The sequence below is a fragment of the Ovis aries genome, chromosome 2 (assembly GCF_016772045.2).
Source record: "Ovis aries strain OAR_USU_Benz2616 breed Rambouillet chromosome 2, ARS-UI_Ramb_v3.0, whole genome shotgun sequence".
NCBI lineage: Eukaryota > Metazoa > Chordata > Mammalia > Artiodactyla > Bovidae > Ovis > Ovis aries.
The window spans coordinates 138,254,848-138,273,341 of record NC_056055.1 but is presented as its reverse complement, the minus strand read 5'-3'; the positions used below and the strand labels follow the sequence as shown (position 1 = coordinate 138,273,341).

Genomic DNA, 18,494 nt, shown 5'->3' with positions numbered 1-18,494 from the left:
CAAGGGACTTACAGACAAAGCAATGGGTCTCCTCTGGGACACGCTTACTGAAAACTTAGTGTGGCGAGAGTGGCATATCCTCAGTGACACAGCCCCTGAGGATATGACAGGAAACTTGACCCGACCGGGAGGGCCACTCACAAAGTTATCTTAGAGGAATCAACGTGGAACATCTTAGGCAGTGTAACAACAATGTAATATTTGATATTTCATTCCTCAATAAAGAGGAGGGGGAAAAGGCGAGAGGAAGGAAAATGCAGCAATTATCGCAAAACCCTCAACCACGGGCCGAGGAGGGGAGGGCCTCAAGTCTACTTTGGTAGTAAGGCCAGCATTTTCACCACTAACTCATAATTACAAAGCATAGTGTTCAAGGACCCAAAATGTTTAACCATCCACAACATCCAACGTTATGACTGAAGGGAAAGCCGAGGGCGTACCTTTCTTTTTCACAGGACGCTGCCTTGTGGGGAGGGTAGGGGCGGTCGCACCCGACACAGCCCCCCCTCTCGGCACCCAGCCAGGGCTCCCAGAGCGAAAGTCGGGGACTGACAAGCGTGGGGGCACAGGGGTGGCAAGGGACGGACCCCTGAGTGCACGGAAGGAACACGGAACAGAGACCAAGAAGCGGCAGCACAGCGCCCCCACAATCCTCCCCAGGCGTCGCGAACAGAGCCGGAAAGCCACGCCAACCCCACGGCGCAGCCTCCGCCCGGCCAGAGGAGGCGGGGTAAGGCGGGGCCGCGGCGGGTTGGAGGCGGGGCCGCGGCGGGTTGGAGGCGGGGCCTAGGCAAGGGCTCGTTGCCCGCTGCCTGATGGGGATTGTAGTTCTGGGTACAAGCCAAGATCCCCCTGCGGACACTGGGAACTACGTTTCCCGGCAAGTGAACGGCTTCGGCAGACTGCGCGTTAAGTACGTTGCAGTGTCTGCAGTTGGGTCCGGAGCTGGAGAGCGTTTGCCCAGCCAGCCCGGAAGGGGGTTTCTTTTCCTGCCCAATCTCCGCTCTCAGGCGGCGCCGGCTCTGTCGTCCCTCGCCCCACAGCTGTGCCCTTCCGGGCCCAGCTCCCGGTGTCAGTTTTTCTGGGCTCCTCGAGGAGTTGGGGCCAGGAGGTTCGGAGATAGTGGCCGCTTCCCGGCGCGGGAGTAAGGGGCGCGCCCCTCTTCCGCTGCGCCGGGCCCGCGCCTCCATGGGCCCAAGCCAGAAGCCCAACGTGTGCGGCCGGCTCAGTCGCCGGGCGCTGGGCTTTTTCTCGCGCGACGCGGGCATGGTGCAGAGGACGAACCTGGGCATCTTGCGGGCGCTGGTGTGCCAGGTGACCGCCTGCCGGCCGGGAGGGGAACGAAGGGCAGCGGGGCGACGGGGGTGGGGAGCGTAGGGGAGGGTCAAGCTTACTGCTGGGCTGCAGTTTTTACGCAGTATAATTCCCTTTTAAGAAGATCGCAAGTGATGGGCAGGGTGATCCCGGCCTTGAAACTGGGGGATTAGTAAATAGCCATTAGCAGAACCGTCACATGCTTTATGGAGAAGGAAATGGCAACCCACTCCAGTGTTCTTGCCTGGAGAGTCCTGTGGACAGAGGAGCCTGGTGGGCTGCTGTCTATGGGGTCGCACAGAGTCGGACCCGACTGAAGCGACTTAGCATGCATGCATGCGTTGGAGAAGGAAATGGCAACCCACTCCAGTATTCTTGTCTGGAAAATCCCAGGGACGGAGGAGCCTGGTGGGCTGCCGTCTGTGGGGTCGTACAGATTCGGATACGACTGAAGCGACTTAGCAGCAGCACATGCTTTTAGTTTTAACTTTCTTATATCTTGCAAACAATTTTTCTAAAAATTAATTACCCCACTTAAGCCGAAATGTGAGGGCAGAGTGAGGAAGAATTGAACATACTATTTTTTAAGAACGTACTTGAAGTTATTTTGAAAACTGTAAATTTAAATATCCAATTTAAGATTGGTGCACAGTAGAAACTTATGAGTTATTTCCTAAACCGAAATTCCTTGTGTTTTTCAGGAAAGTACTAAATTTAAGAATGTTTGGACAACTCATTCCAAATCACCTATAGCCTATGAGAGAGGAAGAATATATTTTAACAATTATCGGTGCTGTGTCAGCAGGTATCTTGGTGACAATTTTTGATGTAATTCATTTGACTATTGACCTTTAATTTTTGTTGAAAGACATGCCTACATTAGTGCTTAGTGTAACAGAATGGAAAAATAGGTTCAAAATAAGGGTAGGGTATAAAATGCATGTAATTTAACATCTTGTTAAACCTAAAGGCTGCGGTTTCATCTGTGTAAATACCAATTTAAAGAGAATTTATAATGCAGGCAAATTGACAGATTGCTGAGTAGAGTGTAGTAGTTTATTCTGCCTAAGGGATACCAGATGTCAGGAGATCCAAGTACCTATTAATTAGATGCTGTTTTAGAGAAGAATTTCTGTATTTTGGTTTGAAAGTACTTGCCTTTGTTTTAAAAGAAAATTTTCAGACTTGCTAATGTAGTAGATATAGTATATATATAAATAGTATAGTGAGCCCCCATACATTCATTAGCTAGACTCAAAAAGGATCAAGATTTTTGCCACATTTGCTTATCTGTCCCCATATCCTTTTCCTTTATACCTTTGCTAAATATTTTAAAACATATTCCAAACATGCCATACTTAAGTTTGCACCTCTAAAAAAGTAGGGTTATTTTCTTATATAACAGCTTAATATTCACCCATTTCAAGCATACAATTCAGTTTTTACATCCCTGAAATTCATATTCAGTGAAAATGACTTGATGAACCATTGATGGTTCGTATAGGCAACCATCACTACAGTTAACTTTAAAACATCTTCATTATCTCAACACTGCTCCTCAGCTATCGCCACCATACCTTCACCACCCTCTGCCCTATGCACCTGCTAGCCTGCTTTGTTTCTATAGGTTCACCCATTGTGGACATTTCAAAAAAATTGAATCACGAAATACTTGATTTGTGTGTGTGTGTGACTTTTTTTTTGGTGACTGGCTTCTTAGTAGATTACCAGTTTATTATAAAACTTTATAACACAGGAACAGCCAGATGGAAGAGATGCACAGGGCAAGGTATGTGGGAAGGAGCACAGAAATTCTATGCCCTCTGAGCATGTCACTCTTCCTGAATCTTCATGTGTTCACCAGCCCAGAAGCATTTCTCCTTTCCTAAAGTATATATTAAATGCCATGCATTTTCCTCTAAGCACCGTTTTCCCTGCATCCTTTTTTCTTTGTGCGTGCTCAGTCCCTCAGTTGTGCTGTCTGCTCAGCCATGTCCGACTATGCAAGAATACTGGAGTGGGATGCCGTTTCCTACTCCAGGGGATCTTCCCTACCCAGGGATCAAACCTGCGTCTCCTTCATTGGCAGTTGGATTCTTTACCACTAAGCCAGACCCCTGTGTTAATTAGAAATGTGTCATTTAAGCTCCAAATATTTTGAGATTTTACCACTATCTGTTATTGGTATCTAACCTAAATCCATTGTGGTCTGAGACCATATTTTATATTTTTTTCTAGTCTTTTAAATTGTAGTATTTTATGACCCAGAGTGTAGTCTGTCATGGTGAGCTCTTCACATGGGCTTAAGAAGAATGTATTGTTGCTGAAGTAGTCTAAAGATGTCAGTTTGAGCCAGCTGATTGTCAGTACTGGTCAGTTCAGCTATATTCTTACCGACTCTACTTGTTGGATCTGTCAGATACTGACAGGTTGCTTTGAAGTCTCTAACTATAATGGTGGATTTGTGTGTTTCTCTTTGTATTCCATCATTTTTGTCTCAATCTTATGACATTCTGTTGTTAGATGCATTCACATTATATCATTCTACTCTTTATCCCTGATAATTTTCAGTGCGGACGTCTGCTTTGTCTGATATGAATATGGCTACTCCAGCTTGCTTGCTTTTTTTTTTTCTAAGTTAGTATTTGCATGGTATATCTTTCTCCACCCCTTTGCTTTTAATGTATCTGTGTCTATATTTAAAGTGGGTTACTTGTATATAACATATATTCAAGTCCTGTTTTTTATTCACTCCGTCAGTTTGTCTTCTGACAGGTGTATTTTAGACCATTCACATTTAAAGTGATCATTGATATAATTGGTTTGATACCTCCCACATTTGTTTTGTTCTCTTTCTTCTTCTTTTGGTATTCTCATTATACATTACACGTTTTCTAATTATCCCACAGTCCTTAGATGTTCTGTTTTTTTTTTCTAATTCTTTTTTCTTTCTGGTTTGGGAAGTTTCCTTTTTTATCTTTTTCATCTACTAGTTTTCTACTGAAAGAAAGAAACTCTTTAATTTTCATTTCACAATGTTGGAATAACAGATTATGAAGGTGGAATTCAACAGAGATATTGATAGTAAATGTTAACAGGTAAAGAAACAATTCAATATGCTCTAATTTTGGAAAATGATCTGCAGGTGGGTATAAGTGTATAAAGAAAAAGTAGAGTGAAATGAGCCAAAATATTAATAACTGAACCAAAATATTAATGTTGGATAGTTTTGTGCTATTATAATTTATTACATATTTGATATTTTTCTATGAATGTGTATTATGAATTTTGTGATTAAAAAGTAATGTTGACATTTAGTTAAGAAGAGGAAAGCAAAAGCAAGCAGCAAGTTGTATTTTTGGTGTTCCAAATCTCTGAATTTAAAAAATCGCTGAAATCCAAGCAAACACTATCTTATTTATGAAGAAGAATAATCTTTTTTCCCCCTAGTGTTGCATCAGAGCCACGAAAACTTTATGAAATGCCAAAATGTTCCAAATCAGAAAAAATAGAAGATGCTTTATTATGGGAATGCCCAGTGGTAAGATTTGCTTTTATAGCATGTTTCTAAAGCATTTGTAGTCTAGAAGAACTGCTTATTGTTATTATATTGTATAAAGAAATAATCCGTTTAAGTATCATAGTGATTCTTAAACCTTGAAAGGAAGCAAAAGAGAGCATATTTTTTATTTTTATTTTTCCTCATGAAGTAACTTCTGTCTTAAAAAGTTATATGTTAATACTATGAATATACTTTTAACTTTTAATACCATTTTTTAATCTTGAAAACTAGAAAATGTTATGAACTGATTAAAGGTTTCATAAGCAATATAAGCTAGTTTGTAGTTATTCTCAGTGTTTAAGAGATTATTCTACTTAATATATTGAGACAACAAAATATTTAGGGCAGCAGTTATGTTTCATGACTCTGAAAGTAGATTCTTATGGATTTCCTCTATTAATCTTCTTAGGAAATAATAAGATGAAAAATAAAATAATAGATAAACTCATTCCATCATATCCATATTACCCCTGTGTGTATTTTTCAGAACATTTTTTTTCATAAGATATTAACATCTTATCCTTGCTAGAGAAGTTGGGAAACAAATTTATTTGTAGAATTACTTCACAGAGCCTTTAGTACTGTCAATACTTATAATAATACTAATGTGCATGGTTACTGTCAAACCATTTTCCCAACTCTTTTGATCATAGAACTTCCTATTTTGAGTTATATTTCTAACTATTAATTTTCCATGGTATCAGTGTTATAAGAAACATTTATGGAGTACTGCAGCATGTGAATCCAGTCTTTCAATCTGGCTGTTTAGTTTTTTAGGAAAAATAGAATATATGACCAAAAATAATGTTTAAAGTTAATAGATTATGCTTTGCATTTATTATTAAAATTCTTTAAAAGGAAAAAAAAAAAGACTTGTTTGTACATAAAATTGTAGTTTTCCCTGGACAGTTACTCTCTTTTCATTGAAGTTTCCTTTTTAAAAATAAGAAGCTTTAAATCTACATTTTCTTCCCCAACTCCTTATTGAAAGTTAAAAATAACTGTTTAAAGCCTTCTAATCCACTTTCATTGATGAGGGGAAGAGGATGACAGATTTCTTAATTGAGAAAAATTTTGAAAGACATCAATGCGAAGCAACAAAAATTTAGAGCAATCTTTACAAAAATAAAGTTTCCAGTAACCTAATTCCTAATCTCACTTCTCTTTGAACAGTTTGCTCTTCTTATTTGAAGTGAACCAAGATTTTCCATTGAGAAAAACAACAAAGCATATAGTATTGTTGTTAATATACTCATTGTGAAACTAAATTTAAACTAGCACCCTTCTCTTCTGAGACTGTGTGAAATACAACTTTTAGTAGGAAAATAGTTCAAACCTATTACGTTTGCTACCTAATTTTTTTTAATAGGCAAGATATAGGTGATATATTTTTTAAAACTTTAAAAATTCCTTGAGATAATACTTACATAAGACATCAAAGAATAAAAAAATTTACATCATTGCCTATGATTTTAGGGTAAGACTTGAGTAGCTAATAAGTTTAAACACACACTCACAACCAGGAAACAAACACACACAAAAACCTTGTTTCTTTCCCTAACATTTGAAAGAGGTGACAAGTCTTAAGGTGTGTAAGTAAAATAAATGTGCCTGCATTCTTTTCTATTCACTTTTCAGCCTAAGCAACATCAGATTAATTTTAACTTCTCTATTCTTAACTTTCATCTTTCAACTCCCTTTTTATTCTACAAATCAAAGTAGAACCCTTGGCTTCTCTTTCTCTTCCTGCCTTAGACTTCCAACCTAAGGCAGCTCCGCAGCGGCAGATATGCCTTTTTTGGGGGGTAGTTCATTGGAGTCAGGGATTATCTTTAAAACTAGGTCCATCTCTGTTCTTCTTTGGCTGCTTTGGTTCTGGATGTTAGCTTTCCATCTGGAGTTAGAGTAGAGCCACAGTGACTAGTGGGATAAATTGCTTTTTTTCCATTTTAACTTCTATCAATTGGAAAACAAGTCTTAGAATAAAGAAACCTCTGTTCTAGAAAATGACTCTTAATCACTTATGCTATCTAATGTTATACTTGGTTTTAAGAACTCTTATTGTTATCATAGCAGCATCATTAGTATTACTTGTATTACTGTTGTTATTATGATGATGATTGGCTAACATTTGTTGAATACTTACTTATTAATAATTAATAATTATTTCTGGAGAAGGAAATGGCAACCCATCCAGTATTCTTGCCTGGAAAATCCCATGGAAAGAGGAGCCTGTCAGGCAACAGTCTGTGGGGTCACAAAAGAGGTACAATTTTGGTGACTAAATGAAAAAATAATTATTTCAGGTACTGCTTAAGCACTCTATGTGAATAAGCTGACTTAATAAATTAATAATGAAAATCATTTCTCACAGTTTTAATCTTTCCTCATCTTATTTATTTTTGCATTAATATTTCTTTTTAAAATTTACTTGACTATTTGTTTAGCTGTTTTCTTTGGATATGGATTACTGTAGATTGTTCATGATCAAGCAGTTTCAGTTTTATCTCTTTTAAGGGAGAAATGCTTCCCAATCCATCAGATTATAAGTCCTCACTCATAGCACTGACTGCTCATAATTGGCTACTTCGTATATCAGCAACTACGGGAAAAGTCCTTGAGAAAATATATCTTGCTTCATATTGCAAATTCAGGTATTAACTGTGACTATTGTTTAAAATTTGATTATGAAAAATTGAGATTTATGGTCTAGGATATTTCAAGATTTTTTTTGTAAGTTTTCCATTGTATATGTGGATCTCAGTTTATAAATCTATTTATCTCTCCTCATGACTGCTTTTGAAGATCTAAGGATGGAGACCCTTTGTCATTTACCTTTGTATTCCTCATAAGTAACTAACCTCTAGTAGTTGTCAGATACCCTTTTTAAAAAAAAATTTACTTTTTACAGATAGTATTTTTTATGTGGGATATATTTTTTGGTAGATTTTTCTGAAAGCTAGTCTGTTGCGGTTAAATTACCTGCCTAGTGTAATCTAAGAACTGTTACTTATAAACTCATAGTTTTATAAATTAGATGTAAATTTTTAGAATGAATATAAGCATGCCAAATGTGAGTGTAACATTTTTAATGTTTTTTGTGACTTCTGTTTTACATCAGAAATGATTTTTGGTTTTCAAAGTTTTGAATATTGACAGATCAAACACAATTTTTATTCATTGAGACTCCAGAAGGATTAAAATTATATATATATATATATAAATAAAAATAGTAATAAATGCATATGAGGATCTTCAGGGAATTCTTTTGTTTATTTTTTTAATTAATTACTTTTATAATTTAAGTAACTGAAAAACTGTTCGCTTATAAAATATCTATTATATTTTGATTTGAAGTATAAGGAAACTGACCCAAATGAGTAAACTTCTCTTTATTCTTTTAAAAGATACTTGAGCTGGGACACTCCGCAAGAAGTCATTGCTGTCAAGTCAGCTCAGAACAAAGGTTCAACATTGGCCCGGCAGGTAGGCATCTTTAAAAATTCAGTAAAATAATTTGTTTCCAGAGAAACTTGTCTGAAAATTTGTTATGAGAGAACTAATGATCTTTGATTTCTGAAGCATGGTATCAAAATTGTTTACCACCAATTTAAAATATTCTCTTCAAGCCACTCTGGGGAAGTATAACAGATTACTTTCCATTCCATAGCAGAAAAATATTCACTAAACCTTATTTTTCAAAGTAAAGAAGCTACCTTCTTCAAGCAGATAAATCACTCAAGTTTTAACTGTTGACATTTTTTCTATTTCATTTAGCCATGTTAGTGTAGTGTTAAATGATATACCATGATAATGCTATGTCTTTTGATTAGGCTCTTGATGATGAGAATTCCAATTTACAATATAAACTAAATTGTGTTATATTATAATCCAATATATTAATTTATATTATAACATCTATTACCTAGTACATACATACATTTTGTTATGTATTATATAAAGTATGTTTTTTACAAAGTATATTGTGTTGTTAAGAAATGCTTACTGTTATGATTGCTTTAATAGATTTGTGTGTGTGTGTATTTTGTAGTGTCTGAAGGGCTAAAGGTTTAGTGGACATATTTTGAACATGTAGGCTTTCCTGTTTAAGTAGCTTTTCAATTTGATAGAGGATGGTTTTCAATTGATGAAAATAGAGTGCTTTTATTTTTTAATTAAAAGTTTTTTATAAAAAATGTTCATAGAAGTATAGTTGTTACACAGTATTGTGTATATTATAGGTGTACAATACAATGATGCATGATTTTTCAAGGTTATACTCCATTTATGTGCTCAGACACTCAGTTGTGTCCGATTGTTTGTGATCCCATAGATTATTTAGCCCTGCAGGGGCCTCTGTCTATGGGATTCTCCTGGTGAGAAAACTGGAGTGGGTTGCCATTTCCTCCTGCAGGGGCACTTCCCCACGTAGGGATTGAATCCGCGTCTCTTATGTCCCCTGCATTGGCAGGCAGAGTCTTTACCCTAGCGCCACCTGGGAAGCCCATACTGCATCTATAGTTACTATAAAATACTGGGTTATTCCCTGTGTTGTACAGTATATCCTTGTAGCTTGTTTTATACGTAGTAGTTTGTACCTCTTAATGCCCTAATTCTTGTATTATCCCTTGCCTGTCCCCTTTACCCACTGGTAACCACTAGGAAAATAGTGGTTTTAATATATTCCTGAGAGCTGTCTGTGATGTTAGTCTTTCCTTTTAGGCAGGCATTCAACAGCCTGTTTTGCTGTACCTTGCAGTGTTCCGTGTGCTACCTTTTTCACTCATAGGGATTCTGGAGATCAACAAAGAGGTAAGAACTCATTTCTCATTCAGTTATAATATTAATTTTTTGACATTAAGATGTGATATTATTGTTTAATTGTTGATTAGGTATTTGGTAAAGTTTTTAATTAGAAAGTTAAAAGCAGCTGCCGAAATCCTAAAGGCAGTAAATGGAGAAACTGGAATTTGAACTTATATTTGACTCCAGAGATTAAACCACATTTTAAAATAGAGTGGCTACTTTATTTTAGCATTCATTATTTGAAAATACATTTGAATTACACAAATCCTTTACAAAGTGGGGAACAAGGATCAGGGAATAGAAAGTCATGGGCTAGTCAAAAACAAAGCCAGCCATAATTAGCCTTTTAAGAGATGACAAAAAACACAACTTATGAATGTAATTGTTCTCTTTGTGCTTGTGGATTAAGTAATTGTGTACACTTATTACAGTCTACAACAGGAATGGAGTTATAGATTGTTTCTATTTATTCTTACATCAAGATAATCATCTGAGGGATTTGATTTTGATTGTGGTTATTTGAAACTAAAGTACATCTTTCACTTACCATGCGTAATAAGACTACCCGGGGGCCAGGTTCAGAATGTACTTTAAGCTCTTTGCTGGGGTAATAAACCTTTACTAAGTGATTTATCTTGAGTGGAAACAGAAACAGATTTTCACTTAATTTCTACTTGTTCTTTCCTTGCTATGAATATTTGCCTATGTTGGTTGGCTTTTGTTAAATATTAACAGAGGCACAAAATCAAGTTCTTTATCAGAGCTCTGTGGAGCATCACAACAGGATCCAGTGCACAGAACAGAGACAGGGAACAAGGAGCCAAAGCCTTACTCGAGATCAGCTAGGTTAAATGTTTCTGTGTGTATTTGGTCTTTAACATGTTTGGTTTTTATATGACTAAAAAATCAAATAGTATTAGATGTTTAAAGAACAAGGTAATGATAAAATTCTCGAGTTGGCTATTTTTTATTAGAATTACTTTCTTAGATCAGATCTTTTCACCACTAGCTGAAAAAGGTCCCTATATAAATAATATTTTATAAAGAATAGGCCCTGGTATTTATTCAGCCATGCAAATATTGCATGGTAGAATTAAATGGGCTCAGTTTACACCTGTGTCCATAAGGCAAGGGATTTGTTATTACAAGATTTTGAATAAACTGGAATAAATGAAAGCTGCTGCATCATTTTGAAGGATATATATTAAATTCCCATTAGGACTTCAGTTTCAGACCCTGGAGGTTACCACTCACCCCTAATAATACCTTAGCTGCAAGTCCCTAAATTATAATGAAGTTGGAATGTTAGGCAGCAGTGTTGTAGTGGTAAACTGAATATTAAACAGATACACATACCACGGTGAAAACTCAGAGGACTGGCCTTCTGGTCTTTTCTCAGGTGATGTCTACCTTTCCCCTCAGATTTTCGGGAACGTCACAGATGCCACCTTGTCTCATGGAATACTGATTGTGATGTACAGCTCAGGACTGGTCAGACTTTATAGCTTCCAAGCCATCACCAAGCAGGTAGAGAAAATTCAAATTTGCCATATTCAGATTAACTTGAGATTTGAATGGAGGTATGATTTTTTTTTTTAAGGAGATATTTTTAACATAAGGCTCTGGTATAGATTTCAGCTCTACAAAACTGTACAAATGCAGAAAGGCAAAGTAACCTTTAAAAGAGGGGTGGGAAGAGAAATAGAAAGGCCCTTAAATAGCTAAAGACATTTCCTCTGTCATATACATGTGAATTTGAATTCTTTTTTCTCTCTCCAGACAGCAAATAAGTAGGTGCTAAAGCCACCGTTTTTGTTTTGTTTTGTTTTTAGTTCATGCAACAGAAACTTGACTTAGGGTGTGCATGCAGATGGGGTGGGACTACTGGAACTGTAGGAGAGGCTCCCTTTGGCATTCCTTGTAATATTAAAATCACAGGTATGGCTACAATATAGTACTTTTTTCACGTTAAAAATTAAGTGGTTGTATTGATAGTGATTAATTGTAATCATCCGAATGTTTTTTTCCTAAATTCAATTCATTATGCTCCTTGCTTTTGCATAAGTGTTCACAGAAATCTGTTATTCATTGAAATAAAGGCCTGGGGATGCTGAGCCTTGCTTGGCCAGAGATCTCTAACCTTTGGCAAGTGATTTTACCTTTCTGGTCTTGATTTCCTTATCTACAGAATAATAAGTTGCAACAAATGATAATACCTTAGCTCCTTTAGAACTTCAAGTTTTGCAATTCAGTGAAATTTATCCAACTTAAAGATCAATAAGGCACAAAAAAAGAAAATTATATACAATTTTATAAGTATAATAAAAATGTTCTATGTTTAATTAGCTTATCAAATTCAGCAGTTTGTTGAAAAGAAAACTGCTACAAAATTGAGCAAAGTATGTCAGATAAACCATAACTGACCAGAGTTCATCTCATCAATACAATCTGCATCTATCTTAATACAGATAGATATAAAAATCATGAGTAAATTTAAAAAGAAAATATATTTTGTTATCCTAATGTTTGTTTATCTTTATTCTTAGTTCATTAAAAAGTATTTTTTATCATGTTGCAGACATTTACTTCTAACCAATAAACAAACGTATTTAGGTAAAACTCCAAGGGTTTTTCTAATATGAGTCAAAATACAATTTTTTTCTATTATTATATAATATTACATCATCAACAGATCAAGAAACAAATGAAAGACTTAATTGTGAGAAAGGAAATGTTCTTTTTATTAGTAAATAACAAAGTGTGAGGACTGAGAGAGTTCAGTATAGCCAATTATCCAAGAAGCTCAAAATAAACTTTTAAAAGATTACTCAAATTCTTAGGCGTCTTGGGCGAGCTGAATTAGGCAGTTTTGTAAAAGCAGCCTTAGCAGTACCTCCTGTGTGTGCTCAGTCACTCAGTCATGTCTGACTCTCTTGTGACCCATGGGCTGCAGTCCACCAGGCTCCTTTGTCCATGGGATGTCCCAGGCAAGAATACTAGAGTGGACTGCCATTTCCTAATACAGAAGGCAGGAATCTGTTAAGAATTTGAAAACTACAGACTCCAGTGATAACTAATATGTATTATTTTGAAGAGAGTTTCCCTAAATGGTAGCATTATTCTCTTTGAAATGCAGATAATAAGCAAGTAAAACAAAGAACGGGGTAATAAAGAAAGCTCATGGAGCCCCTGATTGTGCTGTGATTTTGGTCCCCGTTTACAGAGAGAAGACTGGATTTGGGATCACAATCTTGGTCTGCTCCTATGAGAATGAAATTCCACTACTAATTGGTGGTATGGTAGTGAGCAATTACTTAACCTCTATGGGCCTCATTTTTATCAGCTTTAAAACAATAACATTTGAAAATATGATCTATGAAATCATGTGCCATTGTAAAACAATACAGTAATTGTTAGACATTTAGCTTAGAAGAGTAATGTATTATATTGGAAACTGTATTTTTTCAGACTATGTTGACTGAAATCCAGTTTATTTCTCTAGATTTGTTTTTCAGGATCATTAAAACCTATACAAAATAATACTTATTTTAACTTTAAGTAACTTTTTTAAGACAAAGGAGTTCATTTTCATTATAGAAGAATTAGGAAACAATGATAAAATAGAGAAAGTTTAAAACACTCACAGTCATCCTGCATGGCATTAGCTGCTATCACCTCTGTGTTTTTTGGGTAATCTTAGAATGTATATATGCCTAAAACCAAAAGAGAATCATACCGTGAACACTGTTTCGTAACTTGCTTTTTCAAAAATCAACTCTTTTGAAGTGTAATTTACATGCACTTAAATGCAGCCATTTAAACTGTACAATTTGAGTTTTGCCAAATATTTATATCCATGAAACCACTCCCACAATCAAGATTTAGAATATTTTAATCACTCCAAAATGTTCCCCAGTGCCCTTTCCAGTCAATTTCCTTCCATCCCCAGCCTTCAGAAACCAGTGAATGTACTTTCTTCCACTCTGGATTTCTAGAGTTTTGTATAAATGGAAGCATATGATATGTAATTTTGTCTGGCATCTTTCACTCACCATATAATTTTTTAGATTCATTGCCTATAGTTATCTGTAGCCTAATCTACTTTTAAATGATAATATATTACAAATATTAATTTCTGTTTGGATTATTTAATAGATGGTCTTGTGAAAAAAATAAAGTTGGAGTCCTGTCTCTTTACATCTAAAGAAACAGTAGGTGGATCAAAGATTTTAAAGTTCTGTGAGAAAACTGAGAGAATCCTTTTATCGCAGAGTTGAGAAGACCTTTCTGACACAACCACAGGGCCATTAAAGAAGAGATTGCTAAATGTGGCTACATAAAAAGTGCTTCATGGTAAAAGCAGAAATAAAAGTAAATAAAAGCACACACACAAACCAACCAAAATTCAAACAACAAATAGGGGACATATTTGCAACATACATTATAAAGGGGTAATTGCCTCATTATATATGAGTTCTGCAGGCCAGTAAGAAAAAATGACAACGTAGCAACAACAAAATGAGCAAAGGATATTGTGCAGAAGAAGAGGAATATAAGTGACTTTTAATTAGGAAAGGACAAAGCCCAATGTCACTGATAAAGAGAAGTGCAAGTTAACACTACCATGAGATACTTCTATTTAGATTCTCAAATATCAAAAAGTTAGGTAACAGCATTGGTAAAAGTATAGAAGAGACACTGTTGTTTATTGTTGGAATCCCTTGTGGAGGACAATTTGTCAATATATTTCGAAAATTTAAAGGCATGTATTCCTTGAGCAATTCCATTTTTATAAATTTATCCCAGATATATTCACATGTGTACAAAATGACAAACATATAATTATAACATTTTTCTAACAACAAAAGATTGGAAACAATATATATATTGATAGGTGACATTGGTATTCTTTCATTGTTTGGCTATGTCATAAACTTAATTATTAAAAAGAAATAGGAATTATTTTTGCTCCTTTATAGAGAAGTTTCCAATATTTATTAGTAAGTGAAAAAAGGAGTGCAAAACTATGTGTATAAACAGTCTCATTTGTGTTGTATTCATATGCATATGTTAAAAATATAGATGTGAGCACATGCTTTGAGGATTGCTTGAAGTATCTGGAAGGACACACAGAAAAATGATAAATGATAGTTACTTTTGAGGGAATCACATGGAAGGAAAACTTAGTTTTCATTATATTTTTTTCTGATACTTTTTGAATGCAGTTGTCGTATTATCTTTGCCAAAGAGTAGTCCTCTCTATATGTGTGCACATGCTAATTAAGCTCCTCGAGGTTTTAAGAACTTAATTTATGTACCATTATATGTGTAACTTTCCCTTGTGGCTCAGCTGGTAAATAATCTGCCTGCAATGTGCGAGACCTGGGTTCGATCCCTGGGTTGGGAAGATCCCCTGGAGAAGGGCAAAGCTACCCACTCCAGTCTTCTGGCCTAGAGAATTCTATAGGCTGAATAGTCCATGGGATCACAAAGAGTTGGACACGACTGAGTAACTTTCACTTTCATATGCATAAATTGTAAATTTATTTAGCCAGTTTACTATGGACATTTAGGTTTTTAAAATTTTCTGTGCTTATAAGAAAGTACAAGAACATTCCTGTAATATTAATAATACTGAGATTTCCTCATCGCAGGTGTGAAATCAGCCATTCTTTGCAAACTCCTAGCCCTTTCAATTGAGAATAGAATTAGAGACCAAAATTTGGGATCTTGGGGCCAACGGTGACACACCAGAGTTGTAGCGAGCCAAGTCCTGATGCTACTTTGGGGCCATTTTTAGCAACTTCTAGGAAAAGTATTTCTTCTTAAATACATCTTTTTGCATTAATTTTCTTTCATTATGAGTTCCTATTTTATATTCTCTACAACTTCCCTACTTAAATTTTTAACCCCCAACTCAAACTCTCATTCTGCTTTTTTCTCTTCATGGTTCTTTTCCTCATCCACCATCATTTGGTAGCCACCGTGTTATCACATATGATGTTTATATATCTTTCATAATTTACTGACTGATGGGTTTTGCCCATTTATCTATTTGGGTGTCAATAGTTTTCTTATTGCTTAAAAAAAAAACTCTTTATATATTAAGAATATCACCCTTTCCTTGAAAGGTTTCTTCAAGGGTATTTTAAATGTACTTGATTTGTTTGTATCTGTCTGTTCTTTCTCCTGAAGACTTCAGTTTGTGAACTCACATTTCATTATTTGTTTTTCTCCTTTGTGTAGCTTTAAGTAGTAAGTTGCCCTTATGCAGAGGCCTAACCAGGCATACACTTCTATATGTAACATGTGACTCTGTAGTGAATGCTCTCCCTAAGACAAGTCCCTTTACAGATGGTGGTGGCCTCATAAACCAAAGATTAGACTCTGAAGTTAGAAACAAAGGACTCAGATTAGACACCTTCCCAGACAGGCCAAGCGGTATCTTCATAAGGGCTCTCCCCAAAGAATTCTAGTCTTCAGAAGCAGCAGCACCTTCTGTTTATGCTTGTCTCCAAAAGTAAGTCTGTTACACTCCGTATAAAATTAAGTATCATCAAAGAAGAGGACTAGGAAGCACTAACAGATAGTCCTTTTGTGGTGTCAACCTCCAAAAGACAGTTGCTGACAAGATATATCTAAATTACCTTAAAATTAACTTGTCTAATACTAGTAGTAGTGGCTCTCCTTTGATAAAACTTCCACTGTGACAAGACCCGTCCCAAGTGGTTACTTTCACTATGACTAATATCACTTCTACTGCATAAACTTAAGCAACTTAAGCAACTTCTCTTGTAAAGTTTGCTAAATATAACCTGTTAGTCTAGAATATGAAAGATCTCTTCCTCACATTTGAAGGAATTATTAGCCCTAATACCTGGTTGGTTTTTATGAGAGTTGGAAATAGTATCTGACCGAAGTACTTATTAAATGGCAACTGCTTTTATTAGGTGTACCGTGTCATTTTTTTGCCATCATAGGCACCTTCAGCCCACTTTATTGCCCTCCAGTTGCATGTCACACATATCCTGAAAATGGATGTCTGGAAAGTTGACTTATAACCTAGCAGCTGTTTGCTACTTGCCTTTTCTTATCAGTAAGCCTCTTTCCAGATTGTATTTTATTTCCTTGAACATAGTCATTTCTCATTGGTAGAAATACATGCAAAGAAAGGTTGAATTCAGTTAATGAATGTTCCAAAGCTACCAGAACAAAGAAGCTAATAAATTCCTTTTGCCCATCTCTGCAGATACACCGCCACTGCTCTTTGAGGTGTCCTCACTGGAGAATGCTTTTCAGATTGGAGGCCATCCTTGGCACTACATCATTACACCTAATAAGAAGAAACAGAAAGGAGTTTTCCATATTTGTGCCCTAAAGGACAATTCCTTGGTAAATCATGGTGGTCAGGCTTTAGTAGTAAATTAATATCAGAAATTCTTTATGCTCTGCTTCTCATGGCTCAGAGGGTAAAGCATCTGCCTGCAATGCAGGAGACCCCAGTTCAATCCCTGGGTCAGGAAGATCCCCTGGAGAAGGAAATGGCAACCCACTCCAGTACTCTTGCCTGGAAAATCCCATGGATGGAGAAGCCTATAGGCTACAGTCTATGGGGTCGCAAAGAGTCGGACAGTACTGACTAACTTCACTTTTCACTTTCTCTAATTGGTCCACGTTCCCAGGAATTACTTTTCAGTTTGTATCGGTAATTTGTAAACAGTGGAAAGTACAGGAGAACACAAAGAATATAGCAAATACTTGTATGTACTACCCTGAATTTAAAATATTATTAACATTTGAAAATTCTCAGGGCACCAAAGATGTATTAGTTTTTCTTCTTACCGTCTCCTTGACCTCATGTAAAGCATCTCAGAAGCTCCATAGTGGGAATCATTGGTGGAATGTGTTCAGGCTGCCCCTGAAATTACTGATGGAATGTGTTGTTGGTTCTGCTTCTTCGGTTTGTTGCTCTTGGTTTTTCAGAGAAGAATTAGATAGTATTTTGTTGGTCACAGTATAAGCATTGAAACAACAAGTTTTCAAGGATATTTTAAAGTTATATATGGCAGAATAGGAAGAAAGGGTATATAGCAAGACAATAGAAATTTTTACCCTTTGAATTAATTTTCTTTATTTTCTTTTTAGAAATGATTTATCATTTAGTAAACATTATTGAGGACCTACTATATGCCAGACTTGGCTGGAGACAGTCCCTTCTCACAAGTTCAAAACAGAGCAGATAGGTAGATTAAGTAAAATGCAGTCCACTCAGTACAGTGGTTGAGATGAGTGCAGAAGAGGGAGTGCACAGGGGAGGGGGGTTTATACTGTTGTTTATATATCCTTGTTTTTGTTTTTTTTTATATCCTTGTTTTATATTGTTGATTTACTTTAGTTGTGGAACCTCTTGATACATCAGATTAACTTTTTGTGAGACAGACTCAGCTTATTCCACACCCTTCCCTTCCAGAATCTTTCTCAGTCAGTCTCTGTTGGACCCAGTGGCTTTGAGAGTCACCGGGTCACCTTTCACCACCCTAAAGATTTGCACAGTCTTGGGTCTGTTTATCCATTTCCCTTTAGATCATGGCCACGAGGAAACATTGTGTATAGTATCTTTGGATTTTTTTTTTGCAGAAGCGTTCTTCCCTTCAGTTTTCTCATCAGCCTGTCACATGTGGCACCTCCTGTTTGGCCTAGCCCAGTAACATCCTCTTTTCCAGTGGATTCTGGGGACTGTTTACCACAAGTTTGTGGTTTGGTTATTCATAGCCCAGCAGTGGACATCCTTCAGCCACCAAGGACTCTGTCA

The 18,494-nt window shown here is 36.4% G+C and overlaps 2 protein-coding genes across 8 annotated transcripts in view; one reads left to right on the top strand and one right to left on the bottom strand.

Annotated features, from left to right (window-relative positions):
* The window catches only part of METTL8 (methyltransferase 8, tRNA N3-cytidine), an 84,178-nt gene extending 83,507 nt beyond the window's left edge, over positions 1 to 671 (bottom strand). For both annotated transcript variants that reach the window (XM_060411112.1, XM_012133908.3), the window contains exon 1: positions 441 to 671. The gene's annotated coding sequence lies outside the window, so the exon portion shown is untranslated. The remainder of the gene's footprint in view (positions 1 to 440) is intronic.
* Positions 672 to 824: 153 nt separating this feature from the next.
* DCAF17 (DDB1 and CUL4 associated factor 17) overlaps positions 825 to 18,494 on the top strand; it is a 30,267-nt gene continuing 12,597 nt past the window's right edge. The window contains exons 1-10 of one of the 6 annotated variants that reach the window (XM_060411109.1): positions 825 to 913; positions 2,016 to 2,119; positions 4,765 to 4,855; positions 7,055 to 7,142; positions 7,394 to 7,530; positions 8,284 to 8,362; positions 9,599 to 9,688; positions 11,105 to 11,209; positions 11,515 to 11,620; positions 16,932 to 17,074. In XM_060411109.1, the coding sequence (XP_060267092.1) occupies positions 4,830 to 4,855; positions 7,055 to 7,142; positions 7,394 to 7,530; positions 8,284 to 8,362; positions 9,599 to 9,688; positions 11,105 to 11,209; positions 11,515 to 11,620; positions 16,932 to 17,074 (774 nt within the window). In that variant the 5' untranslated portion in view covers positions 825 to 913; positions 2,016 to 2,119; positions 4,765 to 4,829. Of the gene's footprint in view, positions 1,315 to 2,015; positions 2,120 to 4,762; positions 4,856 to 7,051; positions 7,143 to 7,393; positions 7,531 to 8,283; positions 8,363 to 9,598; positions 9,689 to 11,081; positions 11,210 to 11,514; positions 11,621 to 16,931; positions 17,075 to 18,494 lie in introns of those variants that run through there. The other 5 variants (XM_004004602.5, XM_060411110.1, XM_042243729.1 and 2 more) reach the window with 5 other exon arrangements.